General features: G+C 43.9%; 1 protein-coding gene across 12 annotated transcripts in view; it reads right to left on the bottom strand.

Annotated features, from left to right (window-relative positions):
* Nin (ninein (GSK3B interacting protein)) overlaps window positions 1-18,459 on the bottom strand; it is a 100,005-nt gene that overhangs the window by 68,318 nt on the left and 13,228 nt on the right. For all 12 annotated transcript variants that reach the window (XM_005376809.2, XM_005376815.2, XM_005376808.2 and 9 more), the window contains exon 3: window positions 6,450-6,531. In XM_005376809.2, coding sequence (XP_005376866.1) covers window positions 6,450-6,531 — 82 coding nt within the window. The remainder of the gene's footprint in view (window positions 1-6,449; window positions 6,532-18,459) is intronic.

Raw genomic sequence — 18,459 nt, 5'->3', positions numbered from 1 at the left:
AGAGAGAAAAGATTGACAGCAGGCACAAGAAGGGAGTGGTAGACAGAGAAGCTCATTGGGGAGGTGGGAGGGGAGCAGGAGGAACAGACGGAGGGAGACACAAGCCGAGGGGAAGCCAGGCGGGGTGAGGGGGGCAGGAGAAGAGGGGGTTGTGGCAAGGAGCTGAGTGGTGGAAATAAGTGGGGAGAGAATGTCCCAAGCTGGGACGGGGAGAAGAGAAATCAGGAGAAAATGAACGGCGCAAGACAGCCCTCAGCAGCAGCCCTGTGACATCTCAGCCATTCCTTCTGCTTCCTGGGGCGCTCCCTGCCTGTGAGCCATCCGCAGGAAGCAGCCTCATCAGCCCGCCTTCCTTTCCTTTCTCCCTCCCTCCCTTCCTCTCATGTGCTTGCAGCTCTTCTCAAGGCAGCTGCCTGGGGGTGGGGATGAGGACCTCACTCCCAGACTCCTCCTCCCGCCTGGAACCTCTACGCAAGGTGGGGATGTTCAATGGGACGTTCAAGTCCTCCCTGGGCAAAGGGGCAGACTTCACCTTGGTTCTTATCGGTCGGGAACACCACTGTAATAGGGACTGGCTCTAATTAGCCCTGCCTGGGGGGAAAGCTTGGAGTGGAGTGTGTGCACCCTCTTAAGGTTGCTCAAGATGCAGGTGAGAGTGGTGTGGCCACACCCAGGGGTGACTGGTCTGCCTGCACGGTCTATCTCAGATTTACAGCAGGTGAAGATCACTCAACAAGAAAAGATCTTCAAATTGACAGTGATTATGTGATTGCTTCGCCCCCGGCATTGGCGAAGGACATAAACTGGCTTATCTCTGCTAGGAGGCCCTGTATCTTGGGGAAGAAGGCAGAGTCATATTTCACTTAGGGGAATCCTCCCCATTGTTCAAGGGCCCAACCCAAAACTCCTTTCTTTCCAGTAAATTCTTGGCATAACTGTCCTATAACTTTTTCTCCTATGCATTTAATGCAACTCATACTGGTTTACAGCTCCCAATTTAATAATGACTGTGGTCATATTTTTTTCTAAAAGCACTTTACTGGTAGGATTATCTACACCCAGGTGAACTGTAACACATTCCAGGGCAGTGGGCCCTCAAAGAAGAGCCTGAGCTTTGGACTTCAATGGACCTCCATATGGGTACTCAACAGGGTCAGGAGTATTTGATCTCCCAAAGGCTTAGTTTCCTCATCTGGAGGAAGGAAAAACAACAGGTGCTCCAAGGAGCAAGGTCTCTGTGCCTCTGCAGCTCCTATCCTGAGAGCTGCAGTCATACTCTGGTCCTTCCACATGGATCGCATGGAGCCAGTGGAATCCAAAGCCATCAGGCCAGAGGGGATGCCCAGTGGTAGACCCCTGAGGAGCAAAGTCAGGGAGAGTTTTAGCTCTCAATTCCACAGCAGATTCCTCAACCGCATCTCTTGTGGCAGGTAGGCAAATGTGTAAAGATGTTATCGTCATCTCAGAAACTGGAACCGCCCTGATCTCGATCTTGTGCTTGTCCTAATTTTCTCTCCCTCGTTAGTCAACTTTCCCTTCATCGATGGGCTGCAGTGAGAGGGACACGTCAATTCTCTAAGACTCCCTGCAGAAAACTACCCTGTGCATGCCCCGTTTCCAAACCTGCTTAGACACTCATTTAAGTTGAAATAAAATACAAACATAACTCTCAAGTAAATTCTAACTGGCCCTATTCAATTTTAAATAACATGCATATTTCTTGCCCATATACATGTATTTTTAAAAGGCTGCTTTTAATCCTCAGTAAAATTGCCCTAACAAGAGGAAAACTTCTGTGTCACAGTTTCATATCTGCTTAGTCTTTGACTACACAGGTACAATATACCACCAAAGTTTCTCACTTGATAACACATCCACAATGTGAAATGACTACCCTGTACACATATCTCTGTGCATATCTACAATTATTTATACAGCATAAAATCTAAGAATGGTATTCCATTCGCCAAAAGCATTATCATAGCTCTTGGTAGCTACTGTCTTATGTAGAAAGGTTCCATTATTTCATGTGATCACAATGACTATTTCCAATTTTTATGACTTTATAAACAAACTATCAATATGCTCTTTTATTGGTGGTGTTGTTGGGAGTGGTTTGTTTTGCTTTTCACTTTTGGAGAAGACGTCTGGTCCTTGTCATTAGCATCTCATTGACATTAAAAAAATATGCTCTCATTTATCTTAGCCAAAAAGAGGACGCAGAACAAGCCTCTCGGGTCATTTATGTATAATACCTCCCTTAAACAGGGATCACAGTCGGCACCACAGCTTGGCCCACAGCCTCTGAATGCAGCTGCTAAAACAAACCTTCAATTGCTGCAATTCACAGTCTATCCCAACAATGTGCCACAGAATGTTTCACTACCCACTCGTTAAGTGAACGAAAAAGTACCTGTTTATTGCATTTATGTATGGGTTCTTCAAAAGATAAGGAAAATAATTACAACTTGCACAGTCCTTGGATTTAGAAAGGTCTAATAAAAAAAAAATCATCTGTACCAAAACAATGCCTAGTCCTTTTCCCCAATGAGTTGGGTTTTCCAAACCTGAGTTTTCTTCCCCCTCCAATAAAAAAAGGAAAGATATTTGTAATGAACTACATAAAGGAAAGAAAAGGCTTCCTACATTACACTAACATCTACACAAAACAGGAATCTCATGCAGGCTGCGTCAAACAAGGACAAAATCTCCGAAGACTAGATCCAGCCAGGATGTTGATGTCCACACCAGCCAGCATTTCCACTAAAAAAAATCCAATGATCCAAAGCCATCACAAATTGAATCAACAGCTAATAATTACATTGTTGCCCTTCTTTTATTCCAGAAAAATAATTTAAAAATTAAACTGTACATGGAGCAATGCCACTGGCAATGTTAACCAGTTTGGAATTTACAAAATTTCCCCATATCCTCAATCCATTTTTCTGTCCTTATCTGAATTTCAGTATTCTTCATTGTGTTACAGTCATTATGATTATTGACTTCTAGGGAAAAACCTAGCATCTTAGAATCGCAAATATCAGAGTTATAAAGATGCTGACAATAATCTAGTCCATACTCTTTCATTTTAACAATATAGAAATAGTGCCTCAGGGAAGTTATAAATGGCAGAGCCCAAGACTATGGAAATAACGGCTTAGTTTCCTCTCCTCTCAAATCCCATTAGGGCTTGGCTTTTGTATTCTTTATATAACACTGCTTTTTTTTAGAAGAAGATGAAGGCGTGAAATACAGTGGACATTTATTCTTAGAAGGAAGACCTTTCGACTGTCAATTTATGTTAGGTAAGAGCTTACCAAAAGCACAAACCTAGCTCTTTTTTTTTTTTTTTTTTTTTCATAGATTCAGATAATGTCATTTAGCTATCAGGAGACAACACAATTGAACCTTAAAGCTGATAGAGACCTGAAGTATTTTCCAATACAACCACTTTTAGATCTGAGCTGATCAAAGACCACAGAGATGGAACATCCAAGGTCACATGATTGTGGGGGGCAGCTGAGCCAGTACTTCCTAACTCTTTGCTTAGGGTTCTTTCATCCTTTCAGGCTGACTGCTCTGTATTACAGCCAGGCAGGGTACCTGGTATGTTAACTTACAAAAATCTTAGGCATTGTAAAGTATCAATTCATGACCCTCTGGGTCTCTAAGGTTGTGGCGTGGCCCTCCTGTTTTTCCAGTCTCTATTCATAGTTTAAGGGCAGCTCTTTCTCTCCAAGTTCATGAGGATCACTGATTTCAAAAGGCAAGGCAAAAACACCACACACAGACTGGTCCCCTGGCAGTAAAAGATGAGTTAAATACCGGCAGCTGGATGACACAGAGGATGTGGGCGTCCTGTCACCGATAAGCAGCACACCTGGCTCTTATTCCTTGTTGCCTCTGGCCCCTTGGCCGCCTCTTTGGGCCAGGCTACGCTCAGTGAGGACCAGCCCAGTCATCCAAAGATTAAAATTCTTAAACCAAACCCGCCACATCCCACGGTGATGCTGTTAGCATCCTCCTCTGCCTCTCTTTCGGCCTCAATTTGCTCTCTGATAAAAGGGCAGCATCCTCTCCTGCCCTCAAGCATCATGGTCTATGATGTAAGCAACGGTTATCTTCATAAAGGGAGAGGAGGTGAGCTCAGCTCGCCTCCTGATGCTCTTCACTTGAGTCCTGACCCTCTTCCCTGTGTCCCCGCCCTCCCAAACCGGCCAGCCTGAGGGGTGGGGTCACAGAGTGGGCAGAGAATGTCTGAGTGGAAAGAATTGCTTAATCCCCACGAACAACTGGAGGGGCTCTCAAGAGAGGGGCAAAAGACAGATAACCCAGGGATGGTCAGAACAAAGCAGGAGGTGTGGGAGGGAGGGCTGGCACATGCCTCATATCAGATAGAACACTCTTAAGGCACAGGCTCCATTCTAGATTCTATCCTGCCAGGACAAACGTTAGGGAAGTCATTTCAATGCTGACTGAAATGCTAACGACGAGCACCTCACTGTTTCATCACATGGCTTTGGGGCAGTTCTGTCACGAAGATTTGCTGCAGCCCACATAGAGGACTGGGCACACGACAAAACTCTGTAAGTCCCTTCTGTGCGCCTGCGTGGAAGATGGATCCAAATTATGACCTCTGCACAGCAGCGAGGCCCACACGTAACCATGAAGCTACCACCTGGAGCTGGATGGATCAGCTCTACTTCCTGGCTGTCACCAGGCTCGAGTAGCCATTGTGTAGCTGTTGCTTGGGTTCCAGCACTGCACCCTTCCGAGGGGGAACCTGACATCCATGGTCATCATCAACCTACATCTTTGCTACAACCTTCTGGCAGGTGACAGTAGAGGCTTTGAAGGAAGAGCAGCAAACGGGTCATGTGGTCTAGTGGTAGGGCTGCCCCTTCCTAATCAATCCACGTAAGAGGACATCACCAGCACACAGAAAGGTACTGAATTCATGCTTTTGTAACTTCTGCTCATATTCACCAAAATGTACCTCCAGTGGTGATGCCACCACTCCTCCAATCAGAGTCTGCAGATACTGCATCATTGTTATCAAGATGACGGACAATCTTAAAAAAGTAAAAATACCAACAAAATGTGAGCTCACATAAGCAACAAAGGTCTGTACTCCAGCAAGGGTCACTGGCTGAAGTCCTACTCTTTATCTGGAAAAATCTCAAAAATGCAGGCTCACTGGGAACTTCCAAATGGATATAAACAGCAATGTGTTTATGGCACAAGATACAAAAATTAACAGCCCACTTTGCCTGCTGTGGAAGGCAGTGTTTGGAAACATGATACAATTCTGGACAGTTTCAGAAGGTACAGGGCAGAACTAGATCACCACGAGGATGACTGCCCATCTGTGTTCATTAAATAGGTCACACTGAATGATTCCTGGTAACCACAAAATGTTAATGATTTTGCCTCAGCCTCACACTGGATTATACTTTTTGATGTTCTCTTTTTAAAGTCAGGTTTACTACGGGGTAATTTACTTTGAGTAAATTTCACCCTTTAATGCACAAGCTACAGGCTGGAAAAACTACAATCATATAATTACTGTCAAAATCACCATTTAAAAGCTTTACCACCCTCAAAATTCCCCAGTGTCCCTTTATAGTCCACTTCTATGCCTGGCTCTGAAAACCAGACTGTACTTTAATATAAATTTCTACATGGTTTAGTCTTCCTCTTAAATATTTACCATATTTTTTACTGATTCTCACACACACCGACACTAGGTTGGAACACACTGAAATTAGGTTATATTTTAGTCAATGGCATTTTACATTATATTTGGTAGCAATTTTTCTTCTTAGATATACATGAAATAACAATGTGCCTTAAAATGTATGGTGCTTTTAAAAAAATCTATGAAGTACAATATTAAATTTTCTATTTCATAATATTCACTGGATACTAACCATGTGCTAGGCATTTTTCTAGGTACTGGCAATACAAAAATCATATGAATATGATTCCCAAGAACTATCATGGGGAAGGGTAGGTAAATAATCATAATATCACATGATAATGCCTCTAGCAGAGGGTCATCCACTAAACAAAATTATCTCTACATCAGCCACAACTCTTCTTCCAGGAAAAATGTCCCCCAAATCATATGCTTCCATGGACACAGGAAATAAGGATGCGTTTCACGGTCCTCATTCCAAGAGTGAGTTATTGCCACACCATCTGACATACTGCCTTGGAACAATCCAATTATTTTTTCCACACTATGCTGCTATAGTAGAGAAGTCTCATTTTAGTGTTCAACAGCTGCAAGGCTTTTATGATCATATCGAAAGGGAAGTCACTGGAAATAACTGCTCAATCTGCGAAAGGCAGATGTCCCAAATCTTTCCCAGGCGTGCCTCAAGGTCCCACATTTTCCCCCCGGACAACTTTTAAAAGGGAACGTAGAGAAGACTCAAGACCCTTACCTGGTTCTTGAAAGTGCTCTTCATTGGATAGAGTTCTAGATAGGATAAGTATTAATGCTTCTTTAAACTGGTCAAAATGTACCTAAAAAAATGAAAACAAAATAAATGAATTTAAAGTCAATTCCACAGCCCAAAGAATGCAAAACCATCCAGACGGTCTGAGAACCATTTGGTCCCATCCTGACACCACTGAAGTGACTCCTTTCACGTTTTGTTCTGTTCCTTTTTTTCATTTCTCTAAAGCACAGCAGGCAAAGGGGGCTGTTAATTTTTGTATCTTGTGCCATAAACACACTGCTGTTTATATCCATTTCAATATTCATTCAACACCCAAGGGGAAAGCTATTTGACACAATTCTCTTTATACACATGGGAAAAATTGTTTTGAACTCTCAGCTCCTTTTATTTTTGTGATGATCAGATAACAAAGATGTTAGGTTAGATATTAGGAAAAACTTCCCAACTAAAATGATCCATGGTTACAGCACTCCACATGCTTTTATCTCTTAGGATACTCAAGAAGGGAGTAAGCACCCCTTTGAGGATGACTCCAATATGGTCTTGCCTGGGGCAGCTATATAATAATTATCTCCCAAGGCCCCTGTGAGTCTATAGACCAGCAAAAATCAATAGCAAACACAAAAGATAAGAGAATCTTGAGAAGTATTTCCATGAATTCATGAAAATATAACAGGGCTGGGGATATAGCTCAGCGGCATAAGCGCCTGCCTGGCAATGGCAAGTGTGAGGTCATGAGTTTGATTCTCGGTGCCAAAAAAAAAAAAAAAAAATCATAAAAATGTAACAGCCTTGACTGAAGTGGGAAAGAACCCTGGTTTTACTTAAGGAAATACTCAATCAAAACTGGGAGATTATTTCACTTAAAAAGGTAAAACAGTTCTCTTTAGGGCCAAGTATATTCCTCTGTAACTGCAATTTACGTGATCTTACCCCAGGACAGGAGAGTATTTTTTCTTACTGTAATTCTAGTGTGACAGTGTGATTTTTGTGGTTTACACAGAACCCTACTGGTGAATTTAAAATGAAAGTGGGTAAATGGGTAACGTGTGCGGCTCTGAGTCTCTCTGGATGTCATTACCAATCACTGCCAAGCTTTAAATACCAGGGAGAGATTTATTTATTTACTTTTGGTTTTTTTCCCTGTACTGGGAATTGAACTCACGACTTTGCGCTTGCCAGGCAGGCACTGTGCTGCTGAGCTAAATCCCTAGCTGCCCCCAGTGAGAGATTTAAAAACAGTTCTAAATTAAATTTGGGAAAGCAATACCTCGTGAGTCTCTACCATCCGAACAATGAAGACAAAAACCAGATAGTCTGTGTGCAGATCAAAGCAGAGAAATCCACCTTGATTTATAGGTCATAAAATTGTATTTGCTTACAATTTATAACACTCTCCCAAATAATATATGCCTTCTCTACCATACTGTTTTCATTAATTGAAATTACTTCCTCAAATCATAATTTTTTAAGACTGTGTGGAGTTTGCTTAATTTTTTTTTTTTAAATTTAAGGTGTAAATTGACGGTTTGATTTATGTATGCGCTGTGAAACAAGCACTACAATAAGCTAATTAACATATCCATCACTTTATATGGTTACTTTTCCTTTTCAAAGCATGGGTGTGTTAAGAACACTTAGGATCTGCCCTTTTAGCAAATTTCAGATTAAACTGCATGGATTTTAAATGCCAACATAATTGAAAGAGCCAGAGCAGCAGTGTGTCAAGGGAGGGAGGGCATCCGCTAAGGAGAGAAGGCAGGATAATCTATGAGATGGAGGAGACATAAGCCATGCTAATTAGGTTTCATAGCTGACAAATCCGTCAGAATCTGGCGGGAGGAGTGTGTGGTCCCCGTGTTGGAGACAGGCTTCAGGCGTGGTGTACCCCAGCTCCTGTTCACAAGATCAAGCCCATCTCCCCCACCAGCCAGCCCACCCCGGCACTGGACAGGCATCTCCTAACTCCTACCAGAATCTTTCTCTGTTCTGTGAAGGCAGCAGAGGCATCAGGAGGATACATACAAGATATGGAGCCAGGTGGTCCAGGTTCTAACTCTGGCTCTGCAGCTTACTTCATCTGTGATTTAGTTAAATTGCTAAACCTCTCTGAGCTTTAGTTTGCTATCTAGCAAGTTATATGTATCGTTCATTTTACAAATATTTCCTGAGCAGCTGCTATGTGCCAGATGCCATCCCAGGTCCCCGTGACACAGCAGGGGATGAGAGCGACAAAATTCTCTGCTGTCACAGGTTCACTGTCTCAGGAAACATCACCGGCAGTCAGGGAGGTACTGTGCTAGGAGCACTGCGTACATTCTGCGTGTGTTGTAGTATCTCCTCCCCAGCAACAGTGTTAGGGAGTAAAGTGCAGATGGGACTCTACGGAGAGTGGGAGAAGGGAGGGAAAGGGGGAGTAAAAAGGATGAAGATGTCACAGGTACACGCACCAACTCCCCGCGAGGCATGTGATCAGCGTGCATCAGAAACACGTACAAATAAACAAAGACATGAACTCAAAGCACAGTCAGACCAGACCATGCCAAACACTGCAGGGGCTGTGGGCACCAATGACTCCTGCACACCGATGGGCAGGAAGGTGAATAATAAAGCAACATGCCCAGAACCTCTTAGAACCTTACCTCCCAAGTGGTAGTTAATACTTCTTAACAGGTACAGAAGTGGAGCCACTGTTCCACCACAACGACAAAAACAGGGTCATATTTTAAGGCAAAGCAACTAGCCACTTGAGTGGCTCCCACAGCCAGGTGGTGGGCGGAGCTGGCAGCAGGGAGGGCCTGGCGTCTCTCTCCTCCCAGGACCTGTGACGAGGCCAAGTCACTGACTCAGCCTGTCTGCTGCGCGCAGGAAGCCCATCCGCGGATTCTCACGGAGGGCCCCGGATGAAGCCCAGGCCTCCACTGGCTGCGGTCCCAGGCTGAACAGGAGGCGGCTCCCATTTCAACAGGAGCCATTTCTCTCAAAAAATTCTCCCCCTTCTATTCAACTCTGGAGGTCTCTCCTGGGCTTTCTACACATCTAAGTTCCGATAGAGGCCATCAGAAAGTGCCCACCAGAGTTGGGTGCTGACTTAATTCAGTTCAGTGAGTAGGAGCTGTGAAGGTCACCCAGCAGTCTGCAGACGTGGATTTTACTCCCCCTGACAAATGACAAAGACACCAAGAATCTAGAATGAGCTCTAATCAACTCCCAAGGCTTTGTATGAGGTTTAGGTTTCCTTCGCATGCAAACACTTGAGACAGTGGAAGTTTTAGGTACAGGGAGGTTGTCTATCTCAGCCTCAACTGTCTTGGGTCTAACAGACAATGAGGAAACCAACAGACGGCATAAAGTTGAGGGTGATGTCACAGAGCCCACACACTGCCACAGAAAATGCCACAGGATCAGCTCAGATCTCTTCATTTTTATTCGACCCCATTTATTAGAAACTTCATTAAGCCAACTGCAGATCAGAGGCAGGGGCTCCCACAGTAAGTATAAGAAGTAACTACTGACAATTTGGATTGAGGAAAGACATGAACTATCTTTCTTCAAACAAAAATAATGTATAATATATTTTTGTTTTAAAAACTATCTTGAAACCCTTAAAAAAAATCTATAATCTATTGAAAAAAAAAGATGACATATGCACTCCAAAACGTAACCAACTGGGGTCATCTAGGGTTAGGGCATGGATTTATATTCTGCAAATTGGATCCTGAAGGTATTACATACTACAGAAGAAAAAGTTGATAGATCAAGAAGATTTTAAATGATCAAGGACATTTAATTATGTTCATTATACTATTTTATAGGATAACATTTAAAAAGAATTTTAAAAATCCCCACTAGTAAATGCTTTTTAAGGAGATCTACCATGACACAAGCTAAAGGTTCCAGTTATTAGACTATTTTACTAATGGGGGCCCTTGACAATAGTCAGACAATGAGATACTAGTGAAACTTCCTTCGTCCCCAGATATTTTCTTGTTTGAATTTAACAACATGTGAGACAGTCACAGCAGAGACCCCACCTTAAAGCTGCGGAGAGAGCAGATCAGAGGAGGCACAGACCCTGCTCAGGCCACACGTCTCTTGGAAGTGACAGGGTCACCTGGAGAACCAGGCCTTTTTGACAGGGCTCTTCAAGGCCCAGCAACCCTGCCTGACCCAGACCCTGTTCTGACCTCAAGGAAATCTGCTGTCACAGGCCAAACCCCAGAGTTCCTATACAGCCACCAGGTGTAAGGCACACACTAGGTACAAGGTGGCAGCAGGGGACACACCAAGAACACACATGACCTCTGCCCTCCAGGAGTTTACCGCATACACTCCAGGGTCTAAACGGTAGCAGAACACAATGCAGGAGGAGAGTCGAAAGTGTATGAGTGACCACAAGACCAGTATTGCATGTTTATATCTGTTTTCATGAGAAGCCACTTTGAAGATATCAATATGTAATACAACCACCATTGTTAATTCCCTACCACTTTGTTTGTAACTCTGTATTGTCTGTATTGTGCTTGTGATATGTTGTAAAATGTTGTATGTCTGTTAATGTTTCCCTCCTTTTATCTTTAAAAAAAAAAAAAAAAAAAAAAAAAAAAAGAATCTGGAAAGTGCCTCGAAAGAGACACAAGCAGGCGAAGTCTGACACTGATCTTCATTTCCTCCTTGGAAGGGCATGGAGACACCAGGCCCCGGGATTTAAATAGCAATAAATGCCACATCTTTGATCCGGGGAGATAGTGTTCTAAGAGGCAGGTGACTGCCATTTTCCATCAATGCTCATGAATACTGATGTGGCACAAAAGCCCCTTAGGACACAACCCTGACTCGAAATGCTGATGAATGCCCTCTATTGTGAAGATTCACACAAGATTGGGCTTCTGTTCAGTAACTGGAATTTGGAAGGGCCATTTTCCTCCTCCAACGCAACTTTTGACTATCGCATTATGTTAAAATTGGGAAATCTTTACAAATGTACAAATCAATTCACCCTCACAAGGTACCAAGATTCTGGGCTGTGCGTCCCCTTGCACCTCCTCAATTGAATAAAAATTGCTGCCATTCACTTTACAAACGTCCCTGTACCCTGTATGCCTCAAAGGGCAGTTGGCAGGAATGGGAAAATTACACGCGGACTAAAAACATACATGACATTTAAACTGCATCACAGTGAGACTAGTCAAGTCTGATATTTTTTGTCATGTGTCACCATCGCTTAATAGAATTTACCACATCTCTTTTCCTCACATTTTGTATGAATGCTTTTTTAGAAACACAATTTGCTTTTCTGGGGGAAGAAAGAGTTTGAACACCCCACAAGAAGCAAAAGCTTTTTAAACCACACACAAACACACACAAAACCTGCAATAGGAAGTAGAACAGGGAACCTAACACTGCATAACACTGTGTCATTATGGAGATGAAATGCATAGTTTACACATGTGTACTTCAAGTAGACCCAAGGTGAGAGAATGCAAGCCAGTGTCTAACAAGGTCAGCTCAGCAGGTAAGACAACAGTCTATGCAGCTGTGGTTAAACGTAGTGAGTATATGTCTGTTAACACCAAGCAATTAGAGTTCAGAACATCAACAAATGTCAGTGTATAGAAAAAATAATGCTTATAGCATTACAACCTATAACTATGGCTAGCAAGGGGAAATGACATACATGGACAAAGAGATGTAGTTTTATAATGAAAGACCCAGCTATGAAATGTTTTCCTTTCAATAAAAGACCGTAGGTTAGTAGTCATTTACTGTACACAGTGTAGAGAGGCCAAGCCTGTTTCAAAAGCCAAGTTTTTAAAACCTAAAGCAAGAATGTGAAATTGCACTTCAAGACGGATCTAAGGAGCCCTGGTTACAGATGGAAGTAGATGCACACCACCATCGCATGAGAACACCTCTGTGAAACCCACTTTAGGCTAACACAATAAGCTTTCAGAGAGGCTCATTACTGAAAGTCACTGTCACAAACCCTCTTGGGGAATGTAGGGGTGGAGGAGAGGGACATACTCTGGGATGAAGTGGATTAACTGTCACTGGCAGGATGATAAACCTTTGGTACATACAATCTCAGTCAACCACTGTCACAGTCTTCTAGGAGGGCATATAATTCCCATATACAGATGAAGAAATGGAGGCTTAGAGTATTTATGATGACATGGCCAGACAGCTGAGAGCAGCAAGTGTCAGCACTTGAATTCAGGTCTAATCTCAAAGACTGTAGCCTAAAAATAATACTGTCTCTATGTGCTGGTGGTAGGGAAGTGATGGTGATGGTAGTAGTGGTGGTGGATGGTGGCGATGGTGGTGATGGTTGTGATGGCGGTGGTAGTGGTGATGGTGGTAATGATGATAATGGTGATAATGCTGGTGGCACTGGTGGTGGTGGTGGCTGGTAGTGATAGTGATGGTGGTGACGTGGTGGTGGTTGGCAGTGTTGGTGGTGGTATTGGTGGTGATGGTGTTGGTGCTGTTGTTGTTGGTGGTGATGGTGGTGGTATTGGTGGTGATGGCGTTGGTGGTGTTGGGGATGGTAGTGGCGTCGGTGGTGATGGTGATGTCAGTAATGGTGTTTGGAGGGCAACAGAGAATGAGATTCATGTTTGCTTATTTGGAGCTGAGGAAACTGTGGCAACGTGCCTTCAAATCCTGAGACTGGGAACTCCAGTATCCTACCCTGGCATTGCCTCAGATTGGCTGTCTGACCTTAACCAAGCCTTTCTAGAGGCCTGGCTTCTTTGCCACACAGTTGAACTGAACCCTGGTGTCTAAAACCTGTGAAGAGCACTGAAGAACATTAAATCCCCTTTGGACAGACAAGAAGCTACTCAAAGAAAGCATCGGTGGGATGCTGGCAAAACCTAATGAGCATCCCTGCCCTCATCTTCTTTGGCAAAGGGTCAGGCATTACTGAAATAAAGTAGGTAGAGAAGGCCATTTAGCACTTGTCCCTTCCTGCTGTTTCAGAGGGCAAGGCCTTCCCAGTATCTCTCCCCTCCACCTCTGCTTCCTGTCACACAAAATACCTCTAAGACTTAAGGATTTATAGGACTCAAAACCTAACAGTTAATTTTGCAATGCGTCTGACAAGAAAGTGCTAATACGGAAAAGAAGCAGGTCTCCCAGCCTCCTGATCAGAAGGTCTTCTCTGCAAATGCAGAACCACAGGCCTTTAGGAGTTCAGATGAACCCTACCGAGACTCCTGTAGAGAAGAGAATGATGACTTACTGGAGCCATAAGGACAATACAGGAAAGAAAAAACAAAACAAAATAAACCAAACAAACAATCCTTACCATTATAGGTTCAAGTTGAATAGTAAGATATATCAGAAGTCAGACATTTGAGAGATGTCAGAAGAAATCCTTCTACCATTTCCTGCAGTAAATTTGAGAGGCCTCAGATCAATAATTTGTGACTGGACCAGTTCATGGTGTAGTTATAAATAGGCACTATTTGATGACCAAGTATAATTTTATACACAGAGGACAACTGCAAAAAATCACGGCGGAAAGTACTTCTCTATTTCTGATGTACTCTTCAAATGATTACATAGGTGCCAGGAAAAGAAACCTTAGAAAGCTTTTAATGAATTGGAAACAAAACAAGCAAGCAAACCTACCATTGGAAATTAACCATGGTACTCATAAAGGAACCCCAAGCACTTCAAAAGGTAGAAAGCTGGGCTAAATTACATGTTTGTACAGCTATCAAATTTTAATGCTAAAAATTTCAAAGTGCCTTTGATGGCCCAAGTCCACGTACCTATGGGACGCACTGGAAGCCAGTGGTGAGTTCTGCTACCACGTGACTTGCTGCCATTCTGAGTGCCAAGCACAGGAGCAGCTCAGAACCCCAATCCCTATTAAACGGCACAGCCATGAAAGCCTCTGGCCCCACAGGGGGGTGCTGTGTCTCAAAGTTAGTCTGCTACATAAGGAAAGGAAGTGCGTTTTTAAAACTGACTACAACTAAAGGATTCAACAAAACTCAGGCAAATTACCTTCTTTATGCCTTAACTTCTAAAATAAAAGAGCAAGAGAGAGGCTTGTAGAAACCTCATTTAAAAGACACAGTGTCTTGTAACTCTGAACACACTCCCAGCCCTTTAACTGACACTGTATATGCACCTACAGTTCTTTGGTCTACAAGTGGCTGGGATTTTAGCTTGAGGGCAACTCACAGCATTGACTTAGGGGAAAACACTTTAATGAGCCTTCTGTTCTGTGACAGGGTTTCATCCAGGGCTGAGAAGTCATCAGAAAATTCATGGGTAACTGCTCAAGTGGAGTCTTTGCTGCAGAGTGATCAAGGTCCCCTAAAGACAGGATGTCCCGGAGACAACCTGGACTCTCCTCCTGCTGCTGGTCCCTCAGGCCAAGATGCTCAACAACTGCACAGGTGGTGAAAAGTGAACTCTGTACAGTACTCATGGTGCATAATTAGCATATCCATTATAGAAACCAGAAACTTAAAATGCAATTACTATGTGATCCAGTGGTTCCACTTCTGGTGTTTACTCAAAAGATCTGAAATCAGTTTGTTGAAGAGGCATCTACTCCCATATTCATGGCAGGACTATCTACAATAGCCAAGTTATGGAATCAATCAGAACTATCCATCCCCCAATGAATGGATAGGGAAAACGTGGTGCATACACAATGGTGTATTAGTCAGCCTTCAAAAAGAAGGATTCCTGTCATTTGTTCCTGCATGGTTGGATGTGGACAACATTAGGTTAAGTGAAATAAGCCAGGTATGGAAAGCTAAATACTGCACAATGCCATTTAGATACTGAATGTGAAACAGTCAAACTCCATGCAGCAGAAGGCGGAATGGGAGTTATCAGAATCTGGGGGTGGGAGGAAGGAGGGGGGGATGGTCAAAGGGTAAAACAATCAACTAGGAGGAAGAGGGCTGCATTTTGGTGTTGTTTTCAAATCTGTGGCACAGCGTGGTGACTACAGTTTAAAATGGTGTATTGTGCATTTTAAATTGCTGAGAATAAACTTCAAATATTCTCATCTCTCTCTCTCTCACACACACACGCGCGCGCGCACACACACACACACAGAGGGGCCTTAAGAACAGAGGATGTTGGGTGCCCATGTACTCTAAAGAAAGGCTCTAGCCCATTTGTGCCGAAGAGCGACCCAAGGAAGCCACCAACCACTACCCCTTCAGAGCACAGGCCACCGCAGGCTGTACCCGGGGAGCTGGCACCTCTCCGGCCAACTGCAGAAGGTTGCCCCAGTCACCAGACATGGTGCAAGAGTGCCCTCCCTGTCCTCCAGCCTAGTGAAGCAGACCTTCAAATGCTTGGAGAGCCTGCCTGTGTGCCTTGGGATGGCCTCAGCCTGGGGCCTGACACACCTGAGTGAGAGGGACAGAGCAGGAACAGGGCACACTGTCACCGCGACAGGTCTTGGATGAGTGGATTTTCCCACGGGCCCTGTGTGCCCATGGGAGGTAGTTGGCCTTAAGGGATCTTGGAAAAGGACACCATCAAGAAACTGAAAAGAATTATGCTCAGTGAAGCACACTGACCCTCCCTTCCTCTGGGGGAAAAAAAAAAATACACAATCTATGCTGCCATTTATAAACCCCAAATCAATCCATAGTGCGAGACACAGACAGGTGTTGCCTCAGGATAGAGAAGGAACAGGTGCGAAGAGACAGTCAGGAGTGCTTAGCCCGACAGTATATTGCCAGGGCCAGTAAGGTGCTGGGAAATGTCCCGATTGGAGATGGCTTAGGAAATCCATAAGAGCAGATCCTGCTGAATAAAGCTAGCACCCGCTGCACTCAAGAAAGCGCAAAAGTCAAGTAAGGCTTTTCCTGCCTCTTATCCCCCTGCCCCACTCCAAACCCCATTTTGCAAGAGCTTGAGCAGTCAGGCGAACAGCAGGGGTATGGAAGAGTAGTACAGCAGAGAAAGTGGCATGAAGCCAGCTGGGATGCCCTTCCCTGCCGCAGAGTTCCAGACCTGCAGCAGGAGAGCAGCTAACCGTCACCACCCTAACATCTTGCTGTTAGATTTGATCTCAGTACTTAAATCTCTAATGATCAAGAGTTTGTTAATCCTACAACACCTGCAGTGTGGAAAAAACAAAGTTGATTCCCGCTTTGCATAAAAAAAATCAAAATAGAAGACATGAGAAAGAACCTATCACTGGTACCAACTGCTTGGAAGAAAACTTGGTTCAGTGGAGAGTATTATGGTTTGTGTCTAAATGTCTCCCCAAACCCTCATGCACTCATAGGTGGGGCTTCTGGGAGGTGACTGGATTATGGGAGTGTGATACTCAGCAGTGGATTAGGCCACAGACAAATTAATAGCTAAATGTGATGTTGGGAGGAGAAGCCTGGTCTGAAGAGGTGGGCTGGGGCGTGGCCTGGAAGGATTGGTCTCCCTCCTTCCTCCTTGATCTCTCTGCTTCTGGCTACCATGCTATAAGCTTTCTCCTCTGCCATCCTACCCAGCCTTAGATCCAGCCAACTATGGACTGACATCCCTACAAACTGTGAGCTAAATAAACCTTTCCTCCTTCAAACTGTGGCTGTTGGGTACTTCTCCTACTTGAGAAAGTAATGAAGAGAGCTAGCATGGCTCCCTTCCTTAAATTTTGGTAATACAGTACTTGCTCTCCGCACTTGTCACCCACCAGAGACACGACCCAACTAGACTATGAACTCCTCAGTGTCCTGAAGAGCACCTCAGTCAGGGGCCTCACCCGCCTCACAGGCGCTTCTCTGATGACCAAGATTGGGATGAAGCTTTTGGGATAATCTGATGGAAACGTGTCAGTACAGCCCCTGTTCCTTTAAATCTGGGGTTCACGAGTGTGACACATTTCAGAACTTTTTCTTTTTGTCTTTTTGAGACAGGGTCTCGCCATGCAGTTCAATCTGGCCTTGAGCTCACTTTGTAGCCTCGAACTTACAACAATCCTCCTGCCTCAGCCTTCTGAGTGCTGGGATTACAGGGGTGCGCCATTAGGCATTTCAAACACTTGTTACTACTTGTGTAGTAACCATCTTGCTCAGAAGAACATGGACCCAAGTTGTAAAGCAAGACTGATAAATTTGTGGAAAAATGGCTGAGTAGTAAATGCATAAAACTGGCATAATGGATTTGAATTGTCTTTTTTTTTTTTGTCTTTTTGAGAGAGGGTTTTGCTATGCAGTTCAGACTGTCCTTGAACTCACTTTGTAGCCCAGGCTGGCCTTACACTTGCAGCGATCCTCCTGCCTCAGCCTCCCAAGTGCTGGGACGAGTTGCTTTCCTTAACAACCAGGAGTGGTGGGTGCCCCTGTAATCTCATTACTGTGGTAGACCCAGCCCAGGTAACTGGTGACTTAGACCCTGTCTCAAAAAACAAACCAAAACTAGGCTGCAGATGTAGTTCAGTGCAAAGGCCTGGGTTCAGCCCCTAGTATTTGAAAAAAAATTATACTTACTAAGATTTTAAAATAAAATGAAGCTGGACATGGTGATGCACACCTGTAATCCCAGCACTCAGGAGGCTGAGGCAGGAAGATTGCTGTGAATTTGAGGCCAGCCTGGGCTACGTAGTGAGCTCAAGGCCAGCCTGAGCTATAGAGCAGGACCCTGTCTCTAAATAAATGAATGAATGAATGAATGATAAAATTAAAGCCACAGTATCCAGGAAGTTGATGGATCCTAATGCATTCAAATCCAATTTAATGGAAAACTGTAGTTTACAGCAAACATAAATATAAGGAAGTTGTACTGACACTGTACAACTAGTAGAAGAACTCATCCCCCCCCCACACACACAGTGTAGTATGCACATATGCATTGAGTTAATGAATGGGTGAATGTGTTCAGATTTGCCATGCTACTTTTTCTCCTTTTTATTAAACCAACCTGCTAACTCTTATAAATTTTTCTACACCTTCTAAAGAGCACATGACAGGCATTAAAAACAATTTATAGTGGATGCATGAACTAAGAC

This window comes from Chinchilla lanigera, unplaced genomic scaffold (assembly GCF_000276665.1).
Source record: "Chinchilla lanigera isolate Chin_1 unplaced genomic scaffold, ChiLan1.0 scaffold00008, whole genome shotgun sequence".
NCBI lineage: Eukaryota > Metazoa > Chordata > Mammalia > Rodentia > Chinchillidae > Chinchilla > Chinchilla lanigera.
This window is presented reverse-complemented; position numbering and strand designations above follow the sequence as displayed.